At 37.3% G+C, this 27,683-nt stretch overlaps 3 protein-coding genes and 1 long non-coding RNA gene across 4 annotated transcripts; 1 reads left to right on the forward strand and 3 right to left on the reverse strand.

Annotated features, from left to right (window-relative positions):
- Positions 1-1,332: 1,332 nt before the first annotated feature.
- On the reverse strand, positions 1,333-4,203 carry vopp1a (VOPP1 WW domain binding protein a). The gene is made up of 5 exons (XM_084412465.1): positions 3,999-4,203; positions 3,311-3,369; positions 2,360-2,437; positions 1,993-2,126; positions 1,333-1,924 (listed from the first exon to the last, which is right to left on the reverse strand). Exons 1-5 carry the CDS (start codon positions 4,041-4,043, stop codon positions 1,752-1,754), a joined length of 489 nt encoding a protein of 162 aa, XP_084268591.1. The 5' UTR covers positions 4,044-4,203; the 3' UTR covers positions 1,333-1,751.
- A 1,242-nt stretch (positions 4,204-5,445) lies between these two features.
- gorasp1a (golgi reassembly stacking protein 1a) lies at positions 5,446-12,032 on the reverse strand. Its single transcript, XM_084412587.1, has 9 exons — positions 11,852-12,032; positions 11,104-11,184; positions 10,100-10,303; positions 9,923-10,009; positions 8,317-8,447; positions 8,077-8,218; positions 7,486-7,573; positions 7,252-7,392; positions 5,446-7,157 (listed from the first exon to the last, which is right to left on the reverse strand). Exons 1-9 carry the CDS (start codon positions 11,912-11,914, stop codon positions 6,670-6,672), a joined length of 1,425 nt encoding a protein of 474 aa, XP_084268713.1. The 5' UTR covers positions 11,915-12,032; the 3' UTR covers positions 5,446-6,669.
- Positions 12,033-14,228: 2,196 nt separating this feature from the next.
- Positions 14,229-20,634, reverse strand: csrnp1a (cysteine-serine-rich nuclear protein 1a; the record flags this gene model as incomplete). Its single annotated transcript, XM_084410859.1, has 5 exons — positions 14,229-15,670; positions 16,415-16,711; positions 16,899-17,161; positions 17,889-18,075; positions 20,392-20,634. 5 exons carry the CDS (start codon positions 20,632-20,634, stop codon positions 14,855-14,857), a joined length of 1,806 nt encoding a protein of 601 aa, XP_084266985.1. The 3' UTR covers positions 14,229-14,854.
- LOC311291675 lies at positions 20,557-26,135 on the forward strand. The gene is made up of 4 exons (XR_014627596.1): positions 20,557-20,740; positions 21,990-22,188; positions 24,162-24,223; positions 25,558-26,135. It is a non-coding gene; the product is annotated as an uncharacterized lncRNA (long non-coding RNA).
- The last annotated feature ends 1,548 nt before the right edge of the window (positions 26,136-27,683 follow it).

Consider the following 27,683-nt stretch of genomic DNA (forward strand, 5'->3'; position numbering starts at 1 on the left):
TTTGCTTCTGTTGCAATTTGTTCAACCTTTTTTCATAAAATGACTGGACTACTACCTTGGTAACAGAGTTTGACTGTAAACTTTTAAGCCAAAAACTCCACTTGCTAGCATAAATGCTAAGAGCACGTGGCACTAATGAAATCATGATTAAAAGACTTCTAAACAAACCACTGTGTGATCAGTGATAAATTCTGGTTTCCTTTTGATATTGCGGTAACATTGTTGACGTTTCACAAAATGTCAAGAGCTTGGTGCAAGAGCTTTTTAGTTTAAAATACCTGCAATAATGGAATCACCCAGATACTGCAATATTCCAGGAAATAAAATAAATCTTTTTTTTTCTTTACTTTAAAGCAACCCCTGTCCTTGACCTGTCCCCAACCAGACCACAGAAAGAAGTACTTTATTTGGAAAATGAATTAAATTATCCATTCCATATTGCAGGGACAAATGAGAAGTGGTGGTTTCAGTCATTAACTGCATTTTCAAGGCCTTTGCACGCAAGTCATTCTAGAATTATTGTTCGCTGTGGAATAGGCTAGACTTTTAAAGTCTCATAAGGACAGATCTGCCACTGCTGCCTCCCCTCAGAAGAGACTGCTTCAGGATATACAGTTTCATCACAAGAATGAGAAGAATGATTTCTTGAGAGAGTGAATGAACGTGGCCCTGAATCAACCTGTCTCAGATCTAATTGAACACAAGCTCAGATGGGATCATACAGAACACTGGTTCTTTTGCCATCGTTTTTTCTTTGTCCTTTTGTTTCAGCTTAAATGTCCTCAGGTGCATTTTTGTAAGATTTCCCTGAGGTTCAAAAATGAGCCCACTCAGCTCTGTGGGGCAGTATTTAGGTTACCACAGCGAGAACTCTTCTTCACCAGTTTATTACGGTGCAGACAGACACGAGGGGTTTCAATGCCTTGAAGAGAATGAATATTCTTATTACGTCCTTTTCCAAACAAGGCCAATTTGATTGAATGTTGCATATAGCATCACTCTGGGGAATAAATGATGACGAGATATAAACTGATGTTGGTTTGTGTTCCTTTTCCCTCAATAGGTAAGTACTAGTAAAGAGCAATAAGAAACTGGAGATTACTTTGCAGCGCCACCTTGTGGTGGTAATGAAGGATTACTAATGAAACGTAAGCATAACAAATCTTGTATATTTATGTATGAATGTACTTGTATAAAAGAATCAAATATCACAAACAAAAAAATTATAAAATATTAATAAAGTAATAATTATAATACATATTTTGAATAATAACTAATTAAAAAAAATGATACATTTATTAAGTAAATATAATTAATAAAGCAAAAACATAACCGTTTTAAAAGACCAACTTTATTAGGGTAATGGGTGATGGGTTTTGATTTAAAAAAATTATTTCAGTCAATAACATTTTCATAGGGTTTATGAAGGGTTTAATATCCGCTATGTGTGAAGAATTCAAAAGTTTGATACTTTTAGAGCACTCTATTTTTAAGTATGAAAATAAAATCTTTTTAGAATTTTTTAACAATTGCGTAAATTGATAAAGCATAAGCAGTTTTTTGAGGCTGTTGTTATATAGATCTTGTTGTTATATAGAGGCATTTCAGTGTCTCTATATTTTTGTGCTCTGATGTACAAGTTTGTTTCCTGCAGTCATGCCTGAGTTGTTGAGCTTCTTCTGTTTTAAGATTGAGTAACAAAAAGTCACTGATGATCTATAGTGTTGTTCCTCAGGACTGTGTTGTTCTGTTTATTTCTTCTGCGAGTCCTGCATGGCCTGATCATAGGGAGGAGGAGGCTGGCTGTACGGCAGGGCTGAATACACTGCAGTCATGTGACTGGGGTGGGTCTGCACTGGGTAGACAGTGGAAATGACTGCAGTCTCTGAGTCTCCATAATTGTGAAAGCCAGTCTGACGCAGTCCTGCCAACACACACAGCGGATCAAACCATGAACGGTGTTTGCAGGACAAGGGCATACAGAGAGATTACCTGGTGACATGATGGGGTATCTGGTGAAGGCCACGTTAAAATCAGGTTCCCCAGGTGGAGGGTAAGGGTGGACACGTCTGCGAATGAAGTACCCAGTACTGCAGCAGCACAAAATGCCAATTATCAGCAACAGCCTAAGGACCAATCAAAAGCAGCCCATAAAATCACATGAATTGTTCCGTTCCGGGATGGTAGTGGATATCATCCCACATCGAGAAGATCCCTGGTTCTCTGCTACTTTACATAGGACAAGCGGTTTGGAAAATGAACGGATGTTCCAATAAACCATCTGACCCAAGTTTTTTTGAGCCACATTTTGAATGCAATTTCCCCCCTAAAAAAAAAAACTCTTGTAGAAATAACTCACCAGAAAAACCATATTCTCTGAGCAGAAAGGGCTCGAACACAGCATTGTGTGCCACAGCAGTCCTCATACGTCTTGCATCTAAAGACAGACACATATTCTTCCTCAGTCCTTACTGTGGCTCTTCAATAAGGCTTCAAGTTCATGCTAAAATATGTATGATTGGCTATATGTTCATATAAACTATACCATTCAAAAGTTTGGGGTCAGCCAAGGATGCATTCAATTGTTTACAAGTGACAGTAAAGACATTTACAATGTTACAAAATAGTTCGAATTCAAATTAATGCTATTCTTTTGAGCTTTGTATTAATCAAAGAATCAAAGAAAATTAAGCGGCTCAACTGTTTTCAACACTGATAATAATAAAAAATGTTTCTTAAGCACCAAATCAGCATATCCGAATGATTTCTGAAGGATCATGTGACACTGAAGACTGGAGTAATGATGCTGAAAATTCAGCTTAGCCATCACAGGAATCCATTACATTTAATATAAATATATATAAACCATAAACTTTTGAACAGGTGTGTGTGTGCTGTTTTGAACTGAATGTAAAGAAGGAGCATGAAGTACTTTGCTGTGTCTGCAGGAGAATTCATCTGAGTTTGGTGTGAAGACTGAACTGTTTGTACCTCACCTCCTGTGGCGCATGTCAGTGGCTGGGTATACGGGAGCACTAGTGATAAATTACTCTTATTGAAACTAGTAAAGGGGGTGGGGGGGGGGGGGGGGTTCTGAGCTGAGGAATTCTCTTTTATTCAATGTGCATCTGAATTAATCCTTTAACCGATGTTCTGTTGAAACTATTAAGAAGAAAGGGGTGAGGTTAGTAAAGATTAGGGTAGTATGGGTCCTGCTTCTTGTTTCTGTCCTTAAAACCACAACTGCCCATTTTAACACAGACACACACACACACACACACACATATATAGATATATCTACTACACTTACATGAAGTATACTGGATAATCTCCTTCAAAGTACCAACAGTCCTTTTTTTCAGCAAGTGTCTGCAAAAGATTTTGTATAGGTTTTAAAGTAACGTCACGTATGTGCAAAAGTGATTTACTCTAAACTGGTTCAATATTCATGGAAGAGCATGGTAAACATGCAAGCTGCAACTAACAAAATTATTCTGAAAAGAGGAAACAATATCAACGCTGTTTGAAATCAGACCATTTCAGACATACTTTTGTGTTGGCTCTACTATCATGTTGTCTTGTTTGCAAAATACTGGCCCATTTGACCTGACATCACCCTATTTATAAAACCAACACAAAATGAACCACCAAAATAGCTAATAGAAAAGAAATGACTATGACAGTTTCAACCTCGGGAACATTTGTTGAGTCCTATTTTAACATTATTATGGTCATTTTTTGTGACAGTTGTGGACTGCATCTGACACCATAATTCATGGAAAATAAACTACAAAGAGCTTCTTGTGCGAGTCCTGGACAAGAACAATAAACAATGTTTTGTGCTAGATGGACAGTGTGTCTGTGTGTGGAATTGTAAGATTGTGTCACTGACGGAGCAATAGATGCACGACAAGAAAATGATAATCAAAGTCTAGTTAAAAACTAACGTGTTTTTGGTAACTCTTTTGAAAATAAAATAATGAAATGCCGTTACTCACCTCAGCAAATAAAAGTGTGAAGAGGAGGCCGCATAATTGTCGCATTCTGTATTCAGGCCTCACAGCGCGAGATCAGTCTTACCTCAAGACCCTTTCGAGATGCTCGTGGTTTGATGGTGGGTTGTATGTCCTGGGTTGGAACATTATTAGACCCTCATGCAACGCTCGGCTCGTGCAGTGGCATCGCAGTTCCCCATTATACAGTGAGGAGGATGAGAAGGATGACATCACATGACTTTACATCACAAAGACACGCTTGTGCAGCTCTCCTTTACAAATTTAATCACTATTTTCACAAGTAACCTAAACTAAACTTATTAATGATTACACTTTTAAGAGCTAATAGTTCTTTCAAATGCTAGTATTGTTTCTTTAGGGATCGAATTACCTTTTACACAACCAATGTTGTGTTTAAACTAAAAGCCATTTAAATATGACTTATCCCAAATGGTTGACCAGTAAGCACGAACTTTAGTCAATTTTAGTGCATTTATGATTATTATCTTAACACTTTCATTAGCTAATGTATTATGAAAAGTCTGTCATCATTTACTCACCTTTCAAGTGAGTTCAAACGTGTATGACGTTCTTTCTTCAATGGAACATTAAGTTATTTTGAGAAATTACTGTTTTTTTTTTGTTTTTTTTTTGTCCATACAAAGAAAATCAATCCAAAACTATTTGGTTACCATATTCTACAAAATATAATATTTTGTGTTCTACAGAAGAAAGAACGTCGTGCAGGTTTGGAACGACATGACGGTGAGAGAATGTATCCCTTTAATCGTTACCTTCAATGGGTCATTATAACTGATTATGTAATCTGGATTACAAAATTAATTTCCATTTTAAAATACTCGTAATCAGAGTAGTAACATATTATTCACACAACGCCAGTAAACCAATCATAATTTATTGATTCTCATACTACTTTTTCATATTTAAATTTTCCTTTCTAAAAAAGCATGTTTGCTTTATACATTTATGCATGCTTTATATATATACAGTTTGGGAAATATTTAATGCCCTTCATGTTATTGATAACAAAGAATATATTTTCTTTCTCTTTGTATTTTTATATCAGTATAGTACAATATTATCCTATTCAATTCAATGTGGTAAACGAGTTAGGTCAAAAGCAATCAAAAAGTAGTCGGTTTATATTACCTAAAATGTGTAATGTAATGGATTACGTTACTAACTACAATTTTTGTAATGAAATTTGGAATCTGTAACAGACTACAATTTGTAACTGATCAACCCAGCACTGTCAAAAACCTACACTAAATTAAGCCACAACTCAAATACAAAATCACCACAAAAAAACAATTTATCATTTGGATCTTTTATTGCAGTGTATGGTTCCAGTGTTTTTCACTGATATTTTCCCAGAAACCCGAAGAATACAGTTTGTGTAGGTACAGTAGTGTTTACTTAATCTTCTATCAAGCATCAGTAGCATTACTATACAAAAATATACATTTGTGTTCACACTCTAGAAGAACAGATATTATTTTGAGTCAAAAGAGTCAAACAACGTTCTCTCTTCACCCTTGAGAAGTACCATGATAGCGTCAATGCAAAGAGATGTCTTCAGAAATAACTTTGTCTGTATAGACACATATAAAGTCTTTGTTCATAGCTGAAACTTTTAGAAATTGCAACAATGAATTTAAGATGAACAAAGAGTATAATTTAGATCTCCCCATCATCAAACAGAAATATTAAAGTCCTGGCTTGGGTATGACACTATTCTTAAATGTGGCAGTGATGATTACACTCAATCATAATACCACACAAATTCTATTGGCATTTATACAATAACTGTATTTGCATAGATCAATAAATGACCAGTCACAAGTAAACTGAAATAGTCCCAAAAAAAGTGAAAAGCACATTCTACTGTAGCAACATTCCTCTAGTGTTGATTCAAGGGTTTCAAAGTATAAATAAAACATTACTCTATCCAAGTATCAAACATTTCAATTAAATATTTGTTGAAAAGATTCTAAAATCACATCCAAATAATTTCAAAATTCTAATTACCCATAATTAGCAAAACTAAAATACAAAACCCTTGTCCAGTATTAAAAATGCATACTTAGGCTAACAAACATTCCCACAACACGAAAAAAAGAAAAAGAAAAAAGAAGAAAAAAGAAAAACCAAACAGGTTCCAGAGCTTCTAAAAGTTTAAATGTAACAACGTAGCCAAAATATTGTAATGCATTTTCTAGACGAAATGAGTCTATTTTAAGATCCTTTGTGTATATTCTGACATTAGCTCTATATAATCTAGACTGTGTTCTGAGTGTTTTTGTAGTAGCTAAATAAATACTACAAATATTTAAAAGAAAAGGTCGCTTTTGGTTGCTACTTTGTGAATTTTAATCAAGCTGAATAAAACGGTTTCAACGTAGTAACATAAAACATTATCTTCTAAATTAAGATCTACACAATTTAAAACACTGACCTACAGCCTAAAATCAACATGACTACTAGCACGCAAAAATTAAAAAGGAAAAGTAATTTGGACATAACCATTAAAAAAAAAAAAAAAACACACAATATACCATTTCCAAGTCCAGGACCATTGAAGCCATTGAAAAACACGCACCCAATGATTGTTGAGCAACTGCGTAAACAAGATACAAGGTGCTTGATAGTGACACTACTGCAGAGCAGCTTCATCTTTGACATCTGCACTATGTGAATCAAAAGACATCAGGTCAGAAGAAATGGCCTCTGCTTTGCCCTCAGACCGGCTGCTCTTCAGAAACTGTGGCTCATCAGAAAAACCCTGATTGACATCCTCAGGTTCTGAGGAGAGAAGTGAGGACTCATTGGTTTGCATGAGATATTCTGCAGGCAAGGCAGATGACTCGAGATGAAGGGCGGCGGGATCAATGAGCAGGGAAGAGATGTCTATAGGAGGCACGGAAGATTCCAGAGATGGGATTGAAGAATTCATCAAAGATGCCATGTCTGTTGGCATGCTATGATCAAGAGGTAGATTTGGGAGAAGAGGGTGTGAGACAGAAAGGGGAGGAGAAACATCTGAAGGTGGTGTAAAAGAGGAACTGAAATCCGCAGCAGGATATTCCTCTGTAATTTTCTCTTCAGGGTCACGACAAGGAAACTCTCGGTCTTGAAGCTCCTCTGCAAAAAGAGACACGTTTTTGCACATTTTACAACCTAGACTTGTGCTCACCGACTGAATTCTGTTCACCTAAAATTAGCAAAGCTGCCTCACCAACACCCGATACGTCAATGTCCTCTCGGACAGCTAGGGATGTATTTGTCATGTCAATGGAAGAAGTGGATAGGTCCAGTCTATCTGCCATGTCTGACACTTCTGAATTCATCATGGCCACTTCTGACTGATCCGAGAAACCTGGAAGAACCATTGCTTTGATGCATTAGAATGTCTTTTCATGATTCTTGTTCTACAGAAGAGTTAGATGAAGCACATATTCTGATGCCTTACCAGGATCCATGACTCTCTGAATGGGAGGTGGCAGTGGGGTTTCAAGATCCAAGCCACTCATTGACTGACCAGACGCCATTAAGGACACCTGAGAAAATCCGTTTCAGTTACACTGTTGTAAGTACATCACCAAAAAAACAAATGTGAAGCAAATATGTGAATGTTGTTCAACCAGTTTGTGCACATTCACAAACAATTTAAAGGGATATTGCACCCAAAAATAAATTTGTTTGGCAAATTTTGTTGCAATGGTATTATTATATAATGATGTATGATCACAAAGTGTGGCCAAATTGTGCTTCCTACAAACAAGCCTGGAATTTTTTGTCTCCAAATCCTGCAGCCCTACTTGCTTCTGTAAGCTATTTTGAAAAATGTCTGTGTTGAAAGTCAATGGGGTCTAATTATGTTTTGGACCTCATTTACTTTCATTGTATGGACAAATCAAAATATCTTGTTTTGTGTTCCACATTAGAAAGAAAGAAAAAAAAAAGTTTTGAATCAACATGTAGGTAAGTAAATAACAGCAGAATTCTGAGTGAACTATCCCTTTAAATAATATGGCCATACTACAGTCTTGTGAAAAACTACCTCTGTGAATCCGTTTGTAGGAAATTCTTGCTCTGGCGTCCCTGCCACAGGAGAAGCTTTTGGACTGATGTTTTCAGATTTTGGGCTGTCAGGTTGTGCTGGGATTCGGTGCAGGTAGCCATATCCAATGCCACAGCCAAGACTACAAAGGGGTAGGCAGTTATCTGAATTATTTCCTCATAATAATGGCTTGGTGAAGAATTCATTACAGTATTATATCCTCAGTAACACGGTTATTACCTGCCTTCTCCCCCCCAGGCACCATTTGGTGTGACAACCACCTCCCTGCATTTATTGGTTTCTGTATTGTAGACCAGCAACTTCAATGGTTTTCCCTCATGGGCTTCAATTAGGGAGAAGAAATCCTCTGACTGTTGGGAAATCAAGTAAAACTAATAAATGTAGTAATCACATTATGAAATAAATGTTTTTCTCTAATGCACGTTGGCCAAAATCTAGGGTCCCCCTAGAAATTCTAATGAAAAAATTCTAATTCTAATATCTCTGAAGTTTATTCCCCTTCATAATTAGAAAAATGTAGCACACCAGGGTGACTAGGAACATGACATTTTTCAGCCATGACTTCCTGTTTCATAGTATTATAAATAGGAGCAAACACAAAGGCCAAATTCCATTAATCATCCATCCAATCGGTAAAACCAAAGAATATAGTTCTGATGAGCAGATTGTAAGAAAATAGCTAAAGCATTGAAAAATCCCATTTCAAGGGCGATAATTACAAAGTTCCAATCAACTAAAGATGATATGAATCTGCCTGCAAGAGGACGTGTGTCTACATCGTCTCAATGCACAGTGAGTTTGAGTGGCCAAAGACTCTCCAAGGATCACAGATGGAGAATTGAAGAAATTAGTTGAGTCAAACAGCACCTATAATCACCATATTCTTCAGGAGGGTTTCAACAAAAATCCTCTACTCTAATCCTAAAACAAACTCCAGCATATTCAGTTGTCAGACACTACTGGAGCTTTAAACGGGAAATTAAAAGAAGAGCTTTTTGGCAGATTAAATATACTGGAACTTTAATGTTGTGGGCCTATTTTTCTGCTGGAGGCCCTGGACATCTTGTTCACATACATTGCATCATGGATTCTATCAAATACCAACAGATAAAAAATTGAAACCTAGAAACCTTATAATGGGCTATGGCCATGACCTGAACCCTATTCAAATCTTATGAGTAAAGTGTCTCAACATGGACTTGGGAATTTGACGGATCTGGAGAGATTCTGTATGGAGGAATGGTCTCTGATCTCTTGTCAGGTGTTCTCTAAACTCATCAGGCATTATAGAAGAAGACTCAGAGCTGTTACCTTAGCAAAAAGCATTGAATAAAAGGGTGCCATTAATTGTGGTCAATGTGTATTAGAGGAAAACAAGGATTAACAAAGCCAATTTATTTTCACAGGCTTCTTTGTTCATATTTACCAAGGGTGCCAATAATTCTGACCAGGACTGCTATATTTGGTATAACTTTAGTTGAAAATTTTTCAAAAGTGTTAACTATATAAAAAGGGTTTTCCACAAGATTTAAACCAGCAGAATCTAATAAAATATGCTTCAGGGATAAAGGGTTTTGACAGAAAGAACACGTTGGTGGATCTGCTCTTAATGTTAAAAACTTGTGTCATCCTCGAATGGCCTATTCCACAACGGGTATAAACAATCTGGTCCCATCGGTTTAAAAATGTATAGCAACTTCTCCCAACAATCAGGCTGATTTCATGGAGTTTGTTCATAGTATATAGATCCCAATAACTTGCATAGATCCCAATAACACGCATAGAAATAACAATCAAGCTTTCATGATAATAATTCACGTCTTACATCTTGCAGAACCTGGTCAGCTCCAACAATGAAGTCTGAATGCTCCTGGAGTCCAGCCAGTGCTGCTGGGGAATTTGGCTCCACATCCTAAAACCAGAGGTTGCAAAATACTTACACAAAAAGCCAAATTATTTAAAGAAATGCATGGATTACCTATTAAACACAAAGATAACTTACGAGAACATGCCAAACATTTTCATTGGCTCCTTGAAAGCTACAGAATCGGACACTGGCTCCCAGAAGTCCTTGGCCACCCCACATGTTGCTGGGAACCACCTCCAATTCCCGGATCCTCATGGTCTTGGTACTATACACTTCCATCTTTACTGGTTTCTCCACATTAGCCTTGAGGAGGTCCTTGAGCAAATCATTTTCCTGATTCTGTTCAGACAGCATATAACCCATTATAATCCAAGTAAGAGTGACTACATTTACAGTACATGAAAATAATTTCAATTTTCTGGTTAAGTCTTTATTCCAACTAAGACATGCACTTTTATTTTCTCTTGAGGATATACTGGAGATGAAGTGTATATTGTAAATAAGATGTTCACATGATTTAAAAACATGATATGCCATAGCTGTCTTATACAGTCTTAGTCTGTATTGTCCCCATGGGGAAATTTTGTTTCAGTGTTTTTTTTTATACACATGCCGTTCACACACAAACAATCAATTTACACAAACATAAAATCACATCCATCACCTAATACAATCCACTTGACTCGTCAACAACACTGAGACCTGCTCAGTTTACGTCCAAAAGAGATTTCTAGAATATTGGCTTCATGTTAGGCTATGTCAATCAGTTTTAACTCACTTATATGATGCATGCACAATAACAATACGAACAACATATTCCAATATTCCAGAACATGCTTGTGCATTAGAATGATTGTCATGTCACTGACTACTGAAAACCTTGAGAATCATTTGTTAGTTATTACTTATTATAAGACATTTCGAACTGGTTACAAGAAAAATGCATAATCAAAATATGAAAACATTACAATATTAATTTGAATATTCTTGTGCATGTAAACCTAAACAAATGCACCGATTACTCAATTATGGGATCATTTGTCGGTTAATACTTGTGTGACATTGTCTTAAATCTGTGACACATTTTTTCCCCTATATGACAATAAATAACCAATTGAGTTTTACAAATACAAACTTACCAGACGATTATTGCCAATGGATATGATGAAATCAAAAAAGGGATCCAAACCAGCTTTCTCTGCCGGTGAGTCCTCTTGAATCTGTAAAGGAATTGGAGTAAATCACTTCAGAGCACAAATTCTATTCAGATCTATGGAGTCTTTGATTTTCAAATGCATTACGTTGTTCGCATTATAGTGCACTGGAAAGTTTAATAACATCCACCGAATAGTATGCAGTCTGAAGTAATGAATATCTGTGAAAATATGTGACGTGTTTATATAAATATTACGTAATGCCCCTCTCTGCCCCTGCGGATTCAATGACGTGGCGGCTACGCTTAAATATTCATAAATCTAAAAGCTCTTGGATCACTGACCACGACACTGATACTAAAACACATACAAACTATGTTTACAGACTGAAGATATAACGTGTGACCACAATGTAAGATATCGCAAATGTTATACAAGAAAGTGTTTTCGGAGATGTCATATAGCACAACACTAACGTTACCTGACAGTTGCCACTTTGCAAGCACTTTTCAAACCTTGAAAAAGCTTTCCTAGTTGTTAATACCGTGTATCTGACACAGTTGTTTATTTATCAGATAATTGAAAAAAATATATGAATGCACACTCTGTTTTCTCTCAATGCATATCTGTCAAAAGCTAAAGCAATGCGGACATGATAACTTCATCACAGGATAGCTAGCATGCAAAGCTGCTCGCTGTCATACGCAAAGTCAGCTAAATTTAAGCAATTTACCCCATGGACGTGAAATCCTTCTGTTCCCCCTTCAGGTGCACCACTGCTCTGTGTTAAACCCATTGCTCTAGAGGGTTTCGATGTTTTTCAATGTTATGTTTAGCTCTCTGAACAAACGACCCAGACAGAGATTACTCATCCAGTCGTGGCCATGTTCTCCATCTAGCCAGGCGAGAGCAATCGAACAATGATGCCAGCGATCAAAGGATTTTTCTATCTCGGAACCTTTACAGTCATTGCTCGGAATTCACGTTCTCTGTTTTTAATACTTGCCAGCTAAAACATTCTCAAAACTAAAGCTAACCCCAATCCTCAACAGTATTCACTATGAAACCTTTCCTACCCAGCACCAGACGTCATAAGACGTTGTTTTTTGGGCAAAATCAAGTCGGCCCGTCATAGTCTTCATTTAGCCCAAAAATAGACGTTGAAAATTGGGCTTTGTTTGGTCCGTCTGATTTGGTCCAAATTTAGCCAAAAAAATAGACATTGAAAATTGGGCTTTGTTTGGTCCGTCTGATTTCGGCAGGAGGAGTAAACAGGGACAGTCACCGCCAAACATGAGGATGTGTACAGCTGCCCCATAATGTGTGTGAAGTGTTAGCTCAAAATACCCCACAGATATTTTTATATAGCATGTTAAAATTGTCACTTTTTGAAGGTGAGCAAAAACGCACCGTTTTTGTGTCTGTCCCTTTAAATGCAAATGAGCTGCTGCTCCCAGCACAGGGGGCGGAGCTTCAACCGCTTGAGTCCTTTTACCTCACACAGACATGCACTGAAAATTTCAAAAACTTTTAGCCTTTTAAGTTCAAACCAGAGTCAGACAATGACAGAGAGACTCAAGAAGAAGTGACAACATATAGAATGCAACAGGACATTTCTGAATGGTTAGTTGATGAATTTAGGTAGCTTATGTGTAGTTATCTTCTAGTCATTGATCGTGGGGCAGGGTTTCATAAAATATTGAAGCTTCCCCGGGGGCCGCCATTGATTAGCGGACCATCACCTGCTGTTAGCATTCCATTGACTCCCATTCATTTTGGCGTCACTTTGACAGCGAATAACTTTACATCTGAGGCGTTTAAAGACTCCATTTGTCCATTATTTATTTCTAAAGAAACACGAAAATGTATAAAAGGCTCCATTACCTTGTATCTTACGTTATGGCCCCGTAGATGCAGTTTTTGTAAAAATAGGCTAACGATTGCGTCATAACCACGCGACTCTCTGTCGCACAGTAGAGAAATTACCGTATAGACAGGAGGAGAAGCTCGCTCGCAATCAGGGGGACGTGGAGGCAAAATGACAAAATAATTAATCAGAATACTTAGCAAAAGTTTCTCCTGCTCCAGCTCATGGACACATCCTACTCACACTCTCCGTCTCTGCAAGTTTCGGAAGGGAATGATTCAGATTTCTCTTGGCACAGCTACTAGAAGACAGACGGGTTGCTCACGTCACATCTACGTCGTCAAGCTCAGTTTGAGTCTGCGCAGTACGCTCGACCATCAGGAAGTGAGAGCTTCTAATTGACTTCACTTTCCTCCGTTGAAACCTATGGGGTCACTGGGTCCAGTTTATATACTATGTCATTGATTAGCATATTCTGTCATGATAATCTATAAATCGTGTTCCCGGGGGTGGGGTTTATGTAAATTTTAGGGTTAGTGATGTCACTAACCTGGGAGGAATGTCGTGTAGTCCCTATCAGCCATTTGTTGTAGTCCTTAAAAAGCTATTTCTTTAAAAGAAAATATCTCCCTTTGCTTTGAACCTTAAGCGTTGTTACTTTGCAGATGTTGCTTATGCTGAAACAGCAACATTACACACTAACTAAAGTTAGAAAAGTGAAATCAAAATCTTTAATCTTAACCTGTCTGTTTGACAGTTCAGCTTTGTTCTTGCTGTAGCCTATTTTATTGATTATTTTGTCTTTCAATCTTTCATTTCTTTTTAGACATCTTGGGGACACATCTTTTGTTTACTGAGGCCCTCTTGTGGGGAGAGAACAACAGTAGAAAGCCTAAATGCCAATAATGTAATGAGCATTTGTGTGAAACCCCTTCCAACCCCAAATTTGTGTCAGTTTATAAAAAAAAAAAAAAAAAACATATATACATAACCAATAGGTAATAGGTTAAGAGTACTGGAAGTTGCTTAATAATGCCTTAATTTAATAGATGTTATTATCTTTCACAAGCTTGTGTATTATCAAAGATTATCAGAAGTTTTTCCAGTCTCATTTTCTTTCATGTAAATCAGTATTTCTCATTGGTTTTGGCAAATAAATTTGATTAAGATGAGTTATTCCATAGAAAAGAAAAATAGACACATTTTGAAATGTCCAAAAACATTCATTTAAGTAAACACAGAGTAGGCATGAATTTCTTTATATATTACAAGTCATTCTTTTAAATGAAAAATACTAAGGCAAGCTGGTCCTTGGAATGAAATACCTATACATGAAATATGAATATGGCATTTTGATGTTTATAACAGCTAACTCATTTGAAACACTAACAAATGCATTTACCGTGCTACACAAAACAAAACTTTGATTCACATACATGATCACTTAAAGCAAAACACATTCGAGAAATAAATATGAATAGACTTTTATAGGTAGACATTTAACAGTAAAACTTTCCTTACTGCAATGGGATTCATTTGAGACCTTATAAAAAAGTAATTAAGCCATTCGTTTATGAAGTGTAAATATAAAATCTGACCTGAAGTTAATGTACAAACTCTCCAAGACTTTTGGCAACAAAGTATCCTCTTGCAATTGACTTATAACTCATGATACTTCACACAGATTTTAACTGAGTGGTTTTAACTGTATTGACACTATAGTCATGAATGGTATATTCAGACTATATTAAGATCATAACATATATGTCTAAGGAATATCCTTAAATTCAGAAATTATTTACACTTTATCTCAGAGTAAATGAGATTAAATCATACGTCTTTAAAACATCCGTGCTGCTCTGATCCCTGTTAAGAAATTCCTACAAGAGACTCCAGAAGACTGACTCCTGAGTCCTCAATTTGAGCGGGACTGAGACAACGGGGGAACTGGACGTGTGAGATGTAGTCCATATGACTGCACTCTTGATTGTGGCTTGGACGGTCACCGTACTCATGAAAAGTGTCAAAAAAGACCAGGTCAGAGTCTGAGGAAAGACTGAGGTCCATGTAACAGTTCATGGTGTGATCCGGAGATGCAGAAGGTGTATTGGGGATGTCGAAGGTGTCGTTTACGCATTCCATGGTGGCCTGATTAGCATTTTCATCTAGATACTCCAATTGAGATGTACTGATTCTGCTTTCCTTTGTGGATGTGCCACCAGCAGTTTCTGTGGACAAATCATACTCTTTAACATATGGACATCCCTCCCCATCTGAATCAGAAAAACTGAGAATGTGAGTGAGTCGAGCGTCATCCCCGTTCAGCGTGGGTCGCTCAGAGGAAGGCCTTGCGTCTGTCTCAGAGTCCAGACTCAGAGAAGAAGAGCAGGAGTAGTCAGTCATGTCAGTGCTCCAGCTGTTGTCTCCCTGCCTGCAGAGCTCTGAGCTCAGGTGGAATGAGGGAGAGTCTTTTTCTACCGGAAATGTAATGGCTCTGTTCCTCGCCAATGATGGTTGCTCTGTGGCCATCACTCTGTTGTCATTGAGCAGCCTCTTTTCCAGCTCCAGCTTCATGTGTGTGTGGATATAGTGGCTCCGTACACGGCTGGAGTTAAACTCGATTCGGCCTGCAGGATTCCCACAGCATTCCTTTGAACATCCACAAGGAAAGTTGGAGCGATCCATCTGTTAACAGATTATATATTTATAATAATCATATCATATTAGATATATATATATATATATATATATATATATATAAATAAAAACAATACGGCAGCATAACTACTTGCTGTCCATGAAGAAACATCATGGATGAGATTCAGTATTTCAATGATTAGATGGAGGGTTTTTCAGATTTTTCAGAATTTCAGATTTCTTTTAAAAAAAATTAAAGAAATTAATACTTTTATTCAGCAAGGATGTATTAAATTGATCAAAAGTGATAGTAAATACATTTATACTGTTACAAAATATTTCTATGTAAAATAAAAGCTGATCTTTAGAACTTTCTATTCATCAAAATATCCTGAAAAAAATTATAATGGTTTCCAGCATATTAGAATGATTTCTGAAGGATCATGTGACACTGAAGACTGGAGTAATGATGCTGAAAATTCAGTTTCATTGTATTTTTGATCAAATAAATGCAACCTTGTTAAGTATAAGAGACTTCTCTCCGACCCCCAAACTTTTGGAAGACCAAATTATCTGAGCAATGCTATTCAAGTTTATTGTATAGCTCTTTTGTCTTACTGTATGTCAAAAATGGTCTCATTTAGGTCTATTTTTCATCAAATGAAATATATCTGAGAGCTCCAATAAATCTCCTGAGCAATGAAAAATCATTTGAGCAACAAAATGTCAATAAAACAAAGGTGCTATCATTAATGAAAAAAATAAAACAATAATTTATTTATTTATTATTACTTGGCACTTGATGCCAGCCTGGCTGCAGGCGCAGGTCTCCGGCTCACAGAAGCCCTGGCAGTGGCATCCACAGTCTTCCCTCCACCGCCGCAGCTCCTGCAGCTGCCTCTTCTCCTCCCGGTCGATTCGCACAACTCCTGCTGCTCTCAATAACGCACGTCTGCGTTTGGAAGAGTAAGGACGGAGGGATCCCATATCCTTGAGCTCTGTACTACTGAGATCCTCATCTTCATCTGGGACGTCATTCACTGTCAAGCTGGCTGCTTCTGTCACTGTGAGAGTTCCACTGCTGATCAGCTATAATAATAAAAAAAGAGAAGATAACGTATAAAGACAGCCTAAAAAGAAGTTCACGAGTTCACACTTACATATGTATATATATAGGCCTCCTCTTGTGCTGTTTGGTAGATTATCTGAACATGTTCCCCTCGAACTTTGTTAAAAAAACATCAAGTTTCTGGATATTGTAAAGTAACCAACTCACCTTCTGCCTCAAGGCCTCCAGCCTCTCCTCTTGGTGTCGCTTGCGGAGTCTCTCCATTCGCAAGCGCTGCTGCTCCTCCGCGTGCTCCGCCAGGGTGAACTGCTGACGGGCAGCGTGCCGTCTCACCATGCCCAGCGTGCAGCCACCACGGCTGGGCATGCTGCTGAACCCTTGACAGCGCTGGAAGAGGAACACTGTAACCAGGCCAAACCGAACACTGCCTTTGGATTGAGTATCTTTTGTCTTCTTCAGGATGGATGAAACTGAAAGTAAAGAAACAAAACGTGTTCATTATTAATTATCTTATGGTGGCTGTGACTGTTGCAGCTGCCACTAGAGGGCAGCTGAGTCAGATCTGTCAACAAGTAAACTGAACTCAACAATAATGAGACAACAAGGAAAGTATAACAGTGATCTGATCATTTTACATATGCAGTTCTAAAAGGAATAACTTTCTTCAAAAATGCAATGTTTAAATCGTCATTCTTTATCTGCAATGCCAGTTTCACTCTCTGAACGAGGATAATGGGATGAGGTTGTGCGTCAGATGTGTTTGCACTGTAGCAGCCCTTAGTAAATCAGCTTGCAGCACTTTACTTGCAGTTTTCACTGTGAATCAACAATGAAAAACAGTGATCCAGGCATGTCCAGGCACACAGACAGAGAACATAATCTCACAGTACTACCTGCAAAGGAAAACACTTACAGATATGCTCTTTCCCGGTCAGGATGGTGAAACTGATTATGGCTTGATATTTAGCGTGTTTACTTTGAGGTTTGTGGGTTTAAAATGACTTAGGATGACTGTGCACAAAATATTTTGATAAACAATGTTACAACTGTCTGTTTCTCTTCTTATCTAGTGCGCTGCACAATAATGCTGAGGTCAGATAACAAGACACCTCCTTATGTTTAAATACACTGGAGGTGACAACTGTTGGTTTACAATACATGATTTTAAAAAAAGCACAGTTACTATGCATGACTCACTTGGTATGTGATGGCTTGAAGAGAAAGAGCCAAAAGGCCCAAAGTCCACACTGTCATTTTGGGGGCTGTCTTCATCAGAGTCCCATTCAGAGTGTGATGAGGGGGATGAGGAAGAGTAAATGGCATCCTCGTCTGGGAAACCATGTTTTCTCTTTAAACCACCACGCTGCAATGTAGCCATGGCAATCTGTCAAATTAAATTGGAGAAATTAAAGCATAATATTACATATAAATTCATAGGTCATATAATGATGTCACATTTTTTGGTGTATATCAAGTCTGAAAATAGAATTTGGGGATGTTTGATAACCATTAGCATACAAATCCTAACCAGCAGCAACTGGACACCTCTCTCTTGTTCAGGCCGGTTCCAAAGATTCACATCTTCACTCTAAACGCAAGCCTGTTTAGCAGGTTTCCCAATATGAAAAAACTTGACAAGCACAGCTTTCTCAGGCAAACTATCATTGTTTTTAATCGTATTGTGCAAAGCGAATGCAAGCACATAAGTGTGCATTATGCAAGCAATGATAAGTCTGGAGGGAATCAATAGTTCCTTCAATCTCGCTCTGGAGTCATTAACATTCCTCAGATGTTTTGAGTGCTTCAAGAACAAAATGTTAAGACATTCAGCTCAGCTAAACTGCATGACCAAATTTGTAAACCAATACTGGTTTTTATTGCAGAATCCCACAAACATATGATAGCAATTGCCAAGCTCCATTTCAAAGCTTATGAATGCACTTACAAGTACACGCTTTGTGCAAAAAGAGACAAAAGAGGAAACATAACACAAATCGCACGTCTACTGAAGTTTTTCTGCTTGAGTGGGTGTGCAATGGAAAAAAAAAAGCATACGCACAGAGAACTCTGTGTACCTCGAATAACAGAACAACACTACCTCACACCGCAGGACGGAGCAATCTGCATCACAGATCACCTGGTTCTTGTTCCAAGTGCATCCAGTCAAGCCCAACCCACACAAAAGGGTCCTATGCCAAAAACAGTATGTGCCACTGTGTATCCTGGACAACCTTAACTTTCTCTCACACCTCTTTCACACAGGTCTGGCTTTCTTTGGACAGTGTTATGTAAACACCTGCACTGTAATCCCAGATGCAACAAAGTCAACTATGTAAAGGTTATAACTCCATGAGATAAATGACACTTTGTGTTGCACATAATTGTCAAAGTGATTTTTGTGTGCAAGACTTTCCTATTTAATTGTTGCATAGCAAATTATAGGCTACCTAAAGAAATGCAGCATCAACTGGTGTGGTTACGCATGATTTACTGCTTCGTCCAGCTGTGAATAAAGTGATAAAAGTGTGCAGACACCAAGTCCATTCATTTACGCATCTTTTATGAACAGTATGTGGTGCGGGTGTGTGTGTTTATGTAGTGTAGGAGTAAGACAGGAGGGAAGCTGATTACAAGAACATATTGGCCTAAGATACAATAACAAACAAAAGCCACAACTTTTCACTGAAAGCCAAACCGAATCTATCATTTCTTGGACAGGCAGTGTTGACTACAACTATGCAAATGAACATATGAATGTTAGAATGTCTCCCTACATGTAAACAGAAGGAGGAGGTGGAGTTTGTAGACTGTGAAAGGGGAAAGTAGTAGACAGCTGTCAGGTGGAAAAATAGGTTACAGCAAACCAAAACAACCAGACGTTTTCTCACCTTTACCGTGCAGACAAGTGAGAAGACTTAAAAGCACAATGTATTTGTAAAGCAGGGTGAATACAAGTAAAGTGGGACGGTTTCTGATCATTTGTCATGGGTGCTGTTTTGGCTGCATCTGTGTCCTTCAAAGGAAACATTAAGTTTACCTTAAACTAGTATAGTTCTATACTAGTTTAAGGTAAACTTAATGTTGTTGTTTTTACAGGCTAATGGAGGAACACACATATTGATAGATTATTAAGCTAAAGTGTCATACCTTAAGCTAAAGTAGTCAAACCCTCTCTAAATTCTTTTCTCTTAAGTTATACACAATGATGTGATTCCGTGCATATTTTCTGTCAAGCCGATCATTATCTTTAATATAACCCATGTTGCGTCTAATTGCACTAAATGTTGTTCAAACATCATAGATATTCAAAAATGTATTCTTTTTCTAATGTACAAAACAGCTCCGTTCCACTTTCGACATTTTATGCACAAAGTTAAATAGAAAAATGAAAGTCTAAGCAAAGCGGCTGTTTAAATGGCTAGAGTTAATATAATATGCTGCTTTCTTTTCGCCCACGAGCACTTCTACAGCTGGTGAACTTCCGTAGCGGACTTTCTCGCGGTCATGGTTTATTTATTCAGGAATGTAAATGACCACATCAAAACGCGATAACAATAAAATATACGGTCCACGGTAGCAGTTATTGAATCGCGTAGCAGACAAATTGAAGCCTACTACTGAGTTCACATTTAATGCAAAATATTGTTTCACGCTCTGCGAGAGATTTACACAGGCACCTTGAACAAAAACAAACACTCACCCAGTAATTATGTATCTGTGTATCATGAGTGGAAGAGACAACCATACGAGCCTTGAAAACGTTCCCCTTTCTTAGTCCTCGATGCACGTACAGAACAGTGAGATCAGCTGTTGGTGAGTTTGTGTTCGTCAGTGGAAAACTCCCCCCACACTGCCTGACGTAAACAGTAACATGAGGACAAAAACAGCACTCATTACGCTCAGCGCGTGCACGCAGACACACTGATGGGCAACGAACAGTCATACTCGATGGAACTGGCAAAACAAACTTGTCAATGACGACAAACTGCAGAAGCCGACGCCAATTCTGCTGCCCATCACACGAGGATGTATTGGATGTCCTTAATTTGGTTTGTGTGGAACACATATAACTCACACAGGGCAAAAAAAAAAAAAAAAGGCTTCTAAGATATATTGTGCAATGTCAAAATGTTTTAGATGAGTTCTTACTTAGAGCATATAATCATTTGGTCAAAGACTGGTTTTGAACACTTTCAAATTGAGTAAGTCAATGTTTTGTGTCGTGTTCTAAGTAAATGGACACTGAGCAATTTGGCTTATTTTGGGAACCAACCTTTTATGAAAAGCATGACAGTTCATATAATGTAATGACATGAAGGTTTCTGTTTAATGGTTTCCTTAAATCCATATAAGGATTTATTTTTAGAAAAGTAGTGATTCTTTTTAGAAAAGTAGCGATTCATTTTATAAAAATATCGATTCACTTTAAGAAAAGTAGTGATTCACTTTAAGAAAAGTAGTAATTCTTTTTGAGGAAAGTAGTGATTCTTTTTGAAAAAGTAGTGATTCACTTAAAGAAAAGAAGCGATTCATTTTAAGAAAAGTATTGATTCACTTTAAGGAAAGTAGCAATTTTTTTAAGAAAAGTATCGATTCTTTGTGAGGAAAGTAGCAACTCTTTTTGAAAAAATATCGATTCACTTTAAGAAAAGTATTGATTTATTTAAGTAGCGATTCTTTTTATGAAAAGTAGCGATTCATTTTAAGAAAAGTAGCGAATCACTTTAAGAAAAGTAGTGATTTACTTTAAGAAAAGTAGCGATTCACTTTAAGAAAAGTAGCGATTCATTTTGGAAAAGTAGCGATTCTTTTTGGAAAAAAATTTTTCAAGAAAGTATTGATTCTTTTTAGGATAAGAATCAATCCGTTTTAGAAAAGTAACAATTCTTTTTTAATAAACTAATCGATTAATTTCTGATGGATTTAGTTACTAGTTTTGAAAATACGTATGTATAAAATGAAAATATTGTTACACTATAAGGGGTAAGTTGTCAAAATGAAACCTGCCACATTAGCTTTTTTTCCAGCAGAATTTAAACAGTGAAACAATTCCAAAACGCAAAACAATTAGTAAAACAGCGAAAAAAGGCAAAATACAACATATCAAACCACTGTTAAAATGTGACAACTTGCCCCAGACAGACATTTACAAGAAATTGCCTTAATGCCACAGAAAACACACGTTACAGTTACTGAGTTATGTCTTTTTTGCTAGCCCCGTTCTCTCTTATATTTATTTAGCCTGATGCTTTCTGCAAATGGATTAATGGATCTTCTCTATTATTTTCTCTAATTAAGTCTGTGCTGATGAAGAAAAGAATGGCAGTACAGGGATCAGACAAAAGGCAGAGCAGAAAAAACATAAAGACTGCTGCTCCAGCCACTCAGCCAATCACTAGAGAAACACTCCCTGGATACCAAAGAGCCTCTCCATGGCAATGACACTGTGAAACATCCATCACAGGAGACTCAGGCATCATGGATTCAGAGCCAGATGGTAACATCTCTCTGCCTCACTCTCACTCTTTCTTTCTTTCTTTCTTTCTCTCCTGCTCGCACACACATAACACTGACTGTATCACCTCAATGATTTCCCATCTGTTTGGTAGTGAAACCACAGGGCACATATCACCCATCAACCCCCCTTTCTTAGCTGGTGGTAAGACAGACGTACAATAGAACCACAGAAGCTCAGAAAGCAGGTTAAAACATGTCAACAATACACTAGGGAATGAGCTTTCAAACATAACACATCCATATGATGGGGTTCAATGTTTTGAATGAAATATATTGTGGTTATTATTAACTATTCTGAGAATTACCATAAAACTAGAGTATTGAGAGAATGACCACAAGTTGAGAATGTGATTTATGCTAAAAGCTGTGTTTCTGCCCAACCTATTTTAGCGCGTACCACAGACATCGCACAACATAAGCAAATCAATTCAAAGCATGGACCATATACTCTGTAGTAGGCAGAGTTAACGTGGAGAGAAGGCAATAGGTTATTAGCTCAGAAACTGTACATCTGAGCATAATACACTGGAAAAAATAAGAGTAGAATTTGATGATTTCTCGCTCCAATGAGATATGAGTATTTATCCCCAGCTAATAGTCAATACATCATCAGTCCTTCTGACATTGTCCTTCCACCGTACCAGTACCTTTTCCCCCTGTGTTGCGGTAAACCGCCCGCTGTCACGCCTCTCGTCACATGGGAATGAGCACCAGGTGAAGCTGGTTTCAGTCAGCGTGGCACGCTCCTTGGGCTTTGAAATAGTGCTCTCACTGCTCATTTCATTGTGTACTGTGAATGGCGTGGACACAGTGGAAACGTTGGGTCACAGACTTTGATCTAAACTGCACGGGATCGCTTTGCATCTGAAGAGACTGCCGGTTTTTCACTGCCAATTGTTTTAAGATGCACGGGTCCCACACTTGAAAGGGGTTCCTTACTTCTGAATTGAACACTGGGTTCCACTCACAAGAATGAGACTTAAGTTGCCTTTTCTAAATTTATTGCAGAATTTCAGTAGATGAAAAACCTTTAAAACCTCACACAACAAACCAGTGTAAATACATCAAAACCTTTGAGTAAACAGGGAGTGGACACATATAGGTTAGTTGTCACAACGAGCGAGAAAGTTTGACATGGATCACAATCACTCTTGAACCTTCACCCCTTTATAAAAAATCCTGGTCATAGAAGAGTCTGCTGGCAAAAACAGAACACGACAGAGCTCATAATAAAACGAGAATCAACATTGACTTGGCTTTTCGGAGATGGCGAGAGAACTGGGGGATTTGAAATGTATAAAAGTGACACGGAGATGGTGTTTTTATTACTCAACGGGTAAGGAATTTTATTGAACAGATAAACTGCCATATGTAGCTCTCTAACAGAGTTCATTGTAAAGCATTGTGGCAAGCAAGACGAGGCCGAGGGCCGTGAGAGAACGGCGTGAGGCCGGTGCCGTGATTACTAAAGAGCTTCACCTGCATGCCGCACCAGCCTCCTATCTCACGGAGGAGCTACAGAAACATAAAAGGGCGGGCGACGACAGTGAAGGAGGAGAGAGGACCAGGCCTGGACTTTATGTTGTGGTTTGTTCATGTTTTATTATTTGTGTGTGACTGTCGTCTGTGAGGGGCTGCCGCCTTTACTTTCGTTTTGTGTTTATTTGTTTTATGATTATTAAAGTCTTTAAATGTTCGCCAGTTCCCGCCTCCTCCTTCCCACAACAATTAACCTTTGTACAATCATTATCTATTGTTAAGGGTCATATTAATTTGCACAGTCACACAGAGCTGAAGCACAACCAAAACATATATATTCATGACACAGAAAGAATACTCTATTCTGATTTGCTCAATCGCGTCCATCAGCCATGGCAATGCTGTATATAATTGCCACTACTTTCATGTCTCTCATATCACTAACTCTCTTTTGTCTCTTTTGTTCATTGCTAGGCTGATTCTTTTAATGCACTATTTTTGTCTTACTGGAAGTCTTAGCGGAAGATAATGTCCAGGTAAGATTATAAAATAATTTTATCTCGAAAAACAATATTTCGTGTGTGTTTCATGGTCAATATTTCATTGTCAGTGGACTACATTATTTATACCACAAAATACTCTACAGTACATTATCTCAAAAATAGTGTATTATTGCGTATCAAACTAGTTAATGCTCAATAATACACCATTTATTTAGCGATTTTTTTTTTTCTTCTGTGATTTATTTTGCAATTTATCCTTAAAAATTAAATTTAGATTTTTTTATTGAGTTGATTCGCATTTCAGGCTGCCAACTCTCACGCATTGAGCGTGAGACACTTTTGGGAACACTTTTCACACGCTCTCAAGCCACACATCCATTTTCTCACGCACAGAAAAATTAAGGAGCAAAGAGGTAGGCCTACTTTTAATATTAAACTAATTCTCAGCTCTTAGATTCCGTCAATTTTATTACGAAATTCAGATAAAAAATACGTTTGGCGCTTGTAATTGTGACGTGACAGATCGCTGAGCGCCTCAGTTCAAGTGCACGTGAACCGATCATCTGTTACTTTTTTATTTAAAGATGCAGTACAACTTACCGAAAGTATACATAATATCGACCAATTAGTGTTTTTCAACCACTGAAAGAGGTCAATATATAACAGCAGGAGAACAATTATGTCACATAACGTTACATTTACCTCAGGAAAGCCATTTAATGACCATAGCATGTTAAATGAATAGAAAAAATAGCTTGAGAGGAGATTTTGCTGAGCACTATATTATTATATTTTTACTTATGCCATTAAATAATTGTTATTATAACAAAAACTGCATTATATTTAATTTGTTATTTTTAACCTTTAATAATACCAGCAGATTAGGCCCTCTATGTTTACAGCATTAGGTGAGATTATTTTTTTAAATAAAATTTAAAATAAACATGTATCCAAATTAGTCAATATTGAATAAAAATCGGAATCAAATCACAAGAATGGAATTGAAATCTTGAAATTTTTGTCAAGCAATAATAAAAACTGTATCCTACCAGACTAGTCATTGTACAATGTAAACATTGTAACATTTTGTCACTAAACTTCATAAAATTCTATTTAGTTACCAAATGTTTTGACAATCACAATTACACTTATTGTGATGCAATATTTGCCTGGTTCTACATCAACATTTATATACTCATTCATATATTTCAAACTATCAGTCACAAACTCATTTTTTCCACTGCAATCAAACTGTGTCAACATGCTGTTTTTTTTTTGTTTTGTTTTTGTGAATCTCAATCTATGCCCTTCACTGAGGCAATCGGCTGTTTTGTAATAGTTAACCTACATTTCCCCCTCTCTCTCAGGTTGCTGCCACTAGCACTTGTGGCCCACTTTCTGTCAAGAAGTGGCCTACATACAAGGAGATTCTGACAAACTTTACAAAGCTGTCGGCACAAAAAGCTCTGGCCTAATTTCTCACCCTTCACTGAATTCAGTCCAATATAGCCACATCTACTCCGCTGATCTCTGCTGTCATGGTGGTAGTCTATGAGAAGTACAATACAGTGCTTGTGGACTTCATAAAATTATTCAGCATGTAATAGTCTACTGAGTAGCACATTTTCATAGCTATTATTTGTTTATGACTTGAGGCAATGGAGAGTTAAAGACTCTAATCAAATGACTGATAAATACATGTTGGATCTAGATCCAGGTTTAAATACAAAATGCAAATCTAAGATGCAAATCTAATGGCAGTGCCTTTGTGTTTGGCCATTTCAGCAGCAACAGCTATGGATCTGAGTTGTACTGGTGTATTATCTATCCATCTGAACAGACAGGCTGAACTCTTCAAGACTCTTTGTTTGCACTTTTACTTGTGTTGCCATGACAATGTGGTGCACCAGGTGTGTCCTACTCAATCTGCAACTCTACAGGGTATGGAAAAGGATATGGAAGGCAAGCTTACATTGCTTTGTATTTTATCTTTTTTAACTATGCATTTACGTTGTCAGTTCATGCTTTAGAGAAACCAAAAGGCGTGAGTAATAAAATGATATGTTCCCTTCAAGTATCAGTAGTCACTCGCATTAATTCTTGTGGTAAATTAAAAGTTGAATTTGTCCCCCTCTGTTGCTCTGACCTACACACACACACATACACACATTGGGTTTTCATGTTTTATGGGGACTAGACATAATAATTGTTATAATGTACAATATTTATATTCTATCTCCCAATACTAACCCCTAAACCTAGCCATCACAGAAAACTTTCTGCATTTTTACATTTTCAAAAAACATCACTTAGTTTGATTTATAAGCTGTTTTCCTTATGGGGTCCAAAATGTCCCCACAAGGACAAGGATATTGCCATCTTTGTAAGGGACATTTATTTAATTTATTTTTACTTTATGCTTTACAAGACACACATACATTACAAACACACAAACAAACATAATCTATTCATTTGTAATACAAATGCCCTTCATTTTGTCCTTATAAAACAACTGGTTTATCCTGGTTTTAATGATTAATAGTGAGTCATAAAAGCACCAAAAGAGAGATAACCCAGTACATAAAGACATTGGCTATTAGCAATGTTATCTTCCCCCACATAATTCACTTTATAAAAATGTGACGTATTAACACATTCATCCTCTTACGTTGCTTTGACGTCACCACAGGAACAGTGGCTATCTGAAGTGAAATGATGGGTGACCAAGCAGGGCTGAATGACGACTGAGGATGTTCATTCTACATGTAAATTAAAAGAATAACAAAGCAAAATGTGGATATGAGTTCTTGAAAAGAAAAGGGAAGAGGAATCTCATTATGAAGTTCAGCATTAGAAAGATCAAAATTACACATGATATAGAATAAGAATGTGTCTCAATTTAGAAAGAGTAGGCTAAAAAAATAAATCTCCTCAGCTGTTGTTACAGTCATTTTCTTCATTAAGAGCAGCCCATGTCAAGTTTAACAGTCAGTAACGCACTGACTGTAGCTATATTTACCCAAACCTTTTTGAAGCATGATATATCAGCCCTGAATTTTCCTTCAAAACTTTCATTTTGTGTTCCACAAAAAGAAATAAATAGGCTATATTAAGCAATATTATTATTAAGCGACATAAATGCTCTCAACCCAAACAGTGTCGACAATACTTACATGTAAAAGCAGCTACGTGTATCCATTAATATGTGTAATGACACCATGTCCCTATGATACAGGTAACATAATATAAATTCGTGGTAACGAGATGGCCATCTAGTGGTGAAGAAACGACATTGAATATGGGTTCCCTGTTCACTATAATATGGCAATGAACAAGAAAGAAGCAACATTTGTCTTTTTAACGACATGAGTACAGGTTGCATTCGATTTCTCATTAGTAATGCCACAGAACCCCATGATTTAATGTTCACTATATCTAATAGAAAACGTGCATGAGTTTGAATTGCTGTTTTCGCATAGAAGATGTCGCATAT

This window comes from Rutilus rutilus, assembly GCF_951802725.1.
Source record: "Rutilus rutilus genome assembly, chromosome: 6".
Lineage (NCBI taxonomy): Eukaryota > Metazoa > Chordata > Actinopteri > Cypriniformes > Leuciscidae > Rutilus > Rutilus rutilus.

Excerpts from the sequence above, each read along its gene's own strand:
- vopp1a (XM_084412465.1), bottom strand. The coding sequence starts at position 4,043 with ATGCGACAATTATGCGGCCTCCTCTTCACACTTTTATTTGCTGAG. Across the intron at positions 2,127-2,359 it reads CAGAGAATATGGTTTTTCTG|GCTGTTGCTGATAATTGGCA; the intron begins GTGAGTTATTTC and ends ATTGGTCCTTAG. Across the intron at positions 1,925-1,992 it reads ATACCCCATCATGTCACCAG|GACTGCGTCAGACTGGCTTT; the intron begins GTAATCTCTCTG and ends GTGTGTTGGCAG.
- gorasp1a (XM_084412587.1), bottom strand. The coding sequence starts at position 11,914 with ATGGGTTTAACACAGAGCAGTGGTGCACCTGAAGGGGGAACAGAAGGA. Across the intron at positions 8,448-9,922 it reads CTGACCAGGTTCTGCAAGAT|TCAGAGGATTTCTTCTCCCT; the intron begins GTAAGACGTGAA and ends ATTTCCCAACAG. Across the intron at positions 7,158-7,251 it reads CATTGACGTATCGGGTGTTG|AGGAGCTTCAAGACCGAGAG; the intron begins GTGAGGCAGCTT and ends CTCTTTTTGCAG.